Source organism: Papilio polytes, unplaced genomic scaffold (genome assembly GCF_000836215.1).
Source record: "Papilio polytes unplaced genomic scaffold, Ppol_1.0 DF823835.1, whole genome shotgun sequence".
In the NCBI taxonomy this organism is placed as follows: domain Eukaryota; kingdom Metazoa; phylum Arthropoda; class Insecta; order Lepidoptera; family Papilionidae; genus Papilio; species Papilio polytes.
In genome coordinates, this window is record NW_013525369.1 from 2,031,681 (window position 1) to 2,037,256 (window position 5,576).

Sequence of the window (5,576 nt, forward strand, 5' to 3'; positions counted from 1 at the left end):
GTCAATTCCAATAATTATAAAAAAATGTTTACATACCTATTCTGAATTATAAAAATACTAGCTTTCGCCCGCCACTCCGTGCGCGTGGAATTAAAAAAAAAAGTAAGTAGCCTATGCGTTCTTCCAGACTATCCTAAACGTATATACTGAATATCATCCAAATCCCTTCAGCAGTTTAGGCTACAAACTCTTAACAAATATTCATACCAACATCTAAACTTTCGCATTTACAATCTTAATATGATAATACTAGTGATATTTGAAACGTGAATAAGTTACTTCAGATAAATCTTCAAATTAAATACCATAAGATTAATTATAATTTGTACAACTAGCGTTAGCGTCATTGTTAGCGCAGAGTAAAAAAAACTATGTTATTCAGATCCTCTTCCGTTTTGTAATAGTTTAAAGAGCTTATGTTACTCTAACATACATAAGTTACCTTCTAATAAAAGTCCCGTCAAAATCCGTATAGCCGTTTTAGTGATTACCTACCCTGAAAAAAACATAGACACACATCTGTATAATTTTAAAATTTAGTTTGTTGGTTAAACTAACACATACGTAGAACAATAATGATTTTTATAAAAGGGAATAGGTTATGTCAGAAGCGCTTCTTTAAATATTATTTCTTGCTTATTATTTAACTAATAATATATAGTATTCATTTCAAATTCAATTCGTAGCGTCGTTTGCAATTGTGAAAAGTCAAACTGCAGTAAAAGAGATCGCCGCCGGCTGTCGGATATAACTTTAGCAATTTCCTTCAGTTTTGCGACGCCCTTTTCCTGCTAAAGGCGGCAACTTGGTATCTGTTGCTAAATACAATTGAATACTAAGATTTACTTAATTAAAATTAATTGCAACTATCCGCACATTGTATAATAAGGTACAATATTTTATATTAAATAGAGTTGTGTGTAGTCAACTTCAATTGAAATGATAAACTGATCTAAAGAAATTAAGTTTGGTTTGTAAATCTATCTATACTATTATAATAAAGCGTAAACACACACTTCTTTGTTGCCTAAGATATCAGCAATTACAACATATTTTTTAATAATTCTTTTTTTTAATAAAAAGCCCTATACTTACGTCACGCTTTAGGCTATATATTTTCACGCCATTAAACTTAGGGGGTAAATGTTTTGGATAAAAATCCCTAATGCGGGAAATACGATACGATACGAGCTGAACATCAAGAATCAAGATTGCCATAGTAAGGTAATTGGTAGTTTAACATTTGCAATTGAAAATTTGACAAATGTAAACAATAAAACAACATTTTCATAATTTCATGCGGATGAAGTCGCACGGGAACAGCTAGTCATTTATAAGGCTGTAATCGCAGGCTTATTAAAAACCGACATGTTTGTATCATCATTAAAATTTTAATATTTCAAGTGCAATCTTCAGACAACAAAAGCCGTGTCAACTAGTGAACTGTGTAAATATAATTTCTCATTGATTTTTAAATTCGATTATTTGTAATTTTAAGTTGATATTTTTACTAGTAATAGAGAAAAAGCGTTTCCGTAGATGTGTAACAGCAGTGGAGACTCAAGTTTGTAGAAGTTGTGTGCGTCATGTTGTGTTAAAAGCACTAGGTACGTACTTGTGACTCAATGTTTAATTATGACGCATGGAATCACTGGAGGTTTCTTGGTATTGGAATAGAAAAATCCTTTGTTAATAATAAACAGTTTATTTTTAAAAGCTTTACAAAGTTAGCTAAAAAGTCTTAATAGTATACGAAATAGAAATAAATGTACCTATATACCTAATATTGTAAGAATCAAAGTTGAAGTAGTCAAAGTAAAATAGTTTTGTTTACCTGTAAACCTCAACGTTTACGACAATCTTTTGGATTAGCTTGAAAGTCTGTGAATGATTACTATGTAACCACTAAAGTAAAGCTTCAAGTGTTTTTAGCAGAAAACACATTATTGAATTGAAATTAGAAAATTTAAATATACGTAGATGGTATCAGACAGTACTCACTAGCTGTTCATCAAAATAGACTTGTGCCGATCGACATCCGAATAAAACAATTAACTTTTATGTTAAACAAAAGAAAGCGTAATAAAATGGTATAAGAAACAAGTGGCGATAAAATATGTAATGTAACATTTGTCATTGTGTGACGTCACTACAGTCCAGGTGTTTGCAGGTCACAAGGAGTCTTGCGGCGAGGACAAGCAGCTGGAGGGCAAGGGCGAGCGCGCGCACCATGCGCTGGGGGCGCGCCTGCACCTCGCACACATACGCAACGAACACCTGCAAGGTGAGTGCCTACCTCTGCTGCTCACATCTAAACGTGCAGATCACACAACCACAGCAATACGGACACCTGCAACATACAAAAGACCTTTCAAATATAACGTCCCTTTTTGTAAGCCGCACAAAGATCGCCTGGAACAAACACTAATATCGCGCGTTCCGTAACATTGAATAGTCAACGCGAGTCGTCTTTTCGGTACAGAACAAAGAGCGAGCGACTGGTGATTGCGGCGAAAGAACAAAATTTCATAACGATTAACTTTGCTGTAACTTGTGATTGTGAACAAATGTTTGTGTTCACCAGGCGGGCTGCTTCAGCAACAGTCGCAACAGTCGGCAGGGGCTCACGGGGGGCACGGGGCGCACGGTGGGCACGGAGCGCACGGGGGCCACGGGGGGCACATGGCGACGGTGCCGGTCAGTATGCCGTCCGCCGCCTCCGACAGCGACAAGCCCACCAAGCAGAAGAGGCATCGGACGAGGTACGCACGACTTATACTCGTACAGTTCGTGTACGTCGGTGACACAATGCTTCTATAAAACACTATTTTGGCGTAGGTTCACACCGGCACAACTGAACGAGCTGGAGCGCTGCTTCTCCAAGACTCACTACCCTGACATCTTCATGAGAGAGGAGATCGCCATGCGCATCGGACTGACGGAGAGTCGGGTGCAGGTTAGTCGTTGTTCATATTTCAAGTCAAATTTATTTACATTCTATTCTATTTCTTGTTTATGGCTCTCCCTCGGCGGATTGGGTCAGTAATTTATTTACATAAGAGTTTGAAGGTAATCGAAGTCAATATTCTCTTTATCATTATTAAATCATTTAACACAACAGAGAATCGAAAAACGTTTAGTAATCATAAAGTAATGCAAACAGTATCCCTCACCGATATCCGGCGGTGTTTAAAAAAATAAAAGAAACAAATAAAAACTATAACATTGGACCTAATAGTGAGCCTTGCGATACACCCTCTTCGCACGTCGCATACAAAAGTTGCACCACAGCGACACATTTCACGAGGCCTTCTACCTGATACTGCCTTCAAATGACGCGATGTACGACTTCAACTTACTTTTATGTGTACTTAAATACTGCACGATGCTCGATGAAGTCAAACGTTTTGCAATAAACGTAGTGTAATGTATTCTCTCCCAGCTGATATTTCTTCTTTGATTATTTGCAATTTTGCTACGATTTATGAAAACTACACTAAATTATTTTTTGTTACGTAAACTATCAAAACTATTATACTTGATTCCTTTTAGTGACTTTTTAAATTTCATGTCTGTATATGTTACTGTGTTACCTTTTGTTTGCTAATTGATTTATCTTTTCGAGTATGGTTATCCTAAAAGTTTGATTGACAGTCGTCTATGGACGATTTTTAGCAAACAGTTCCGGTCGCTGATAGCCGCTAATCGTCAGTAATAATGCAAAATAAAATTTAAATAAGACATTTAATCTCATTATCATATAAACACGGCGGATAATCGTCGTTAACTAGTTGTGTTGACAGTATCGGGTGCAGGTACAACAGCCACTGTATCGGCTGCTCTGCGCTAAACATCGCTTTGTCCAAGCACTTAGTTACAAACGTAACTTTACTTTGCGTTAGACATTAGGCTTCATTTGTGTCGCGCGCTCACTAATATTTGTATTTCGTTAACACGGGATACACACGGCCGGGCACGATGGGGAACTGTACAATTTTATAGATGATATTAACTATAAGTGATCAAACAAAATAAGAAGAAATTGAAATTCTCGTGAAATAACTACAAAATAGGAATTAAATTAAGCAACGAATGTACATACTTTAATTGTAGCAATAAAAATTTATGTTACAATACAGGAAACAATTTCAATAGTTGTGAAATATTGCATTCTATTTTATATTTATAGATTTTAACATATTAAATTAGTTATGTATGGAATATAAAGTTCATCAAAAAAGTTGTCCGTGTGTCACAAGACACTGATTGTATTTGTTAGTTACCAATGTATCGTTAAGAAGAGTATTATCTTTATTGATTTGGCTCTCATTGCCCGGTCATTGTGAGCCAGTTAGATACATCAGGTATAACGCGCTCTGTGACACTGCCGGTAGCTAGCGCCTTGCTCCACTCCATGAATATGGATTACAGCTTGTTTGATCTCTCTTTATTGTGTTCACACCGTTTCTCTAATGACTCATAGGCGGATGTTCTCTATTATTTCTATTTTATTAATCCTTTTGTGAACGAGTTTTAAAGTTTACTTTGATTTTGTAACTAAGCTTGTATCTGCTGACTGAAGATTTTTGTCTACGTGTTGATGTGCCATATTTCTAAGTTTTATTCATATTTTCCATGTTTTTATGCAGTTTTAGTAGTCTTGCTTTTTCGGAAGACATTTGTTATGTTTGGTAACTAGCCGTACGCAGATTTACCAATGACTCTTCCTCTCACAAGCCCCAACCGCATCCGGCGGTCGTTGTTATTAAAAACAAAGTAAAATAGTAAGTAAACTAAGAAGTATCTTTGGATCAAGAGTGTGCAAACAAGTACTACATTTCTTGATATTATGAACTTTATAATGCAGGGATAATAAACAAGTCATAAAACGTACGACGAACTCTTTTCAAGCACCGTGGAGTAGAATTTCAATATAATTTTATTTAAGTTTTTTATTGACTAATCAATAGTTCGACTCAATAGTTTTACGATTTCGCGACTGATGTCAGCTATAATAGTTTCTTTTATAAAGTTTTCGCGCCTTTTGGTCTCAGCACCGCTCTATACAAACCAACATTTTGAAATTCGTTTCAATAACAACTTCGCTGTTTTCTCACCGAACAGCCTTTTATAAGTGACGTTCGGTACTAAGAAATATTTTAATGAAGTTTCGATTTTTACAACGGTTCCGTATTTACTTAAATTGAATTAAAAAAAGGTATTTGACATTCCATGTATTTTCAGGTCATGTTTATTTGATTAGAATAGAAAATGATTGATTGATTGATAAACGCTTGGTAAACATAAAGTTTAGAACAAAAAAAAACATGTGTGATAGTGTACAAATTAATTGTAAGTTTATTAAAGTAACGAAATAAGAGTTGTGTAAATTGTCATATTTGCAATTGCAGTAATAAACACTAGGCCTGTTACACAAAGTGTTCAATTACTGATCGAATTCGCGTTAAAACTAAATTCGATAAAACCAACGCAAGTTGCAACGGAACCCTAAACATCGAGCAACTAGTCCGTAGTCCGTACAAACAGAGCTAACCTTGCACCTCGGGAGTATTTTT

The 5,576-nt window shown here is 35.6% G+C and overlaps 1 protein-coding gene across 1 annotated transcript in view; it reads left to right on the plus strand.

Moving 5' to 3' along the window:
* Window positions 1–1,980: 1,980 nt before the first annotated feature.
* LOC106103209 (homeobox protein OTX1 A-like) overlaps window positions 1,981–5,576 on the plus strand; it is an 18,129-nt gene continuing 14,533 nt past the window's right edge. The window contains exons 1-4 of the mRNA XM_013282900.1: window positions 1,981–1,993; window positions 2,171–2,284; window positions 2,660–2,762; window positions 2,839–2,956. Of these exons, the coding sequence (XP_013138354.1) occupies window positions 1,981–1,993; window positions 2,171–2,284; window positions 2,660–2,762; window positions 2,839–2,956 (348 nt within the window). The remainder of the gene's footprint in view (window positions 1,994–2,170; window positions 2,285–2,659; window positions 2,763–2,838; window positions 2,957–5,576) is intronic.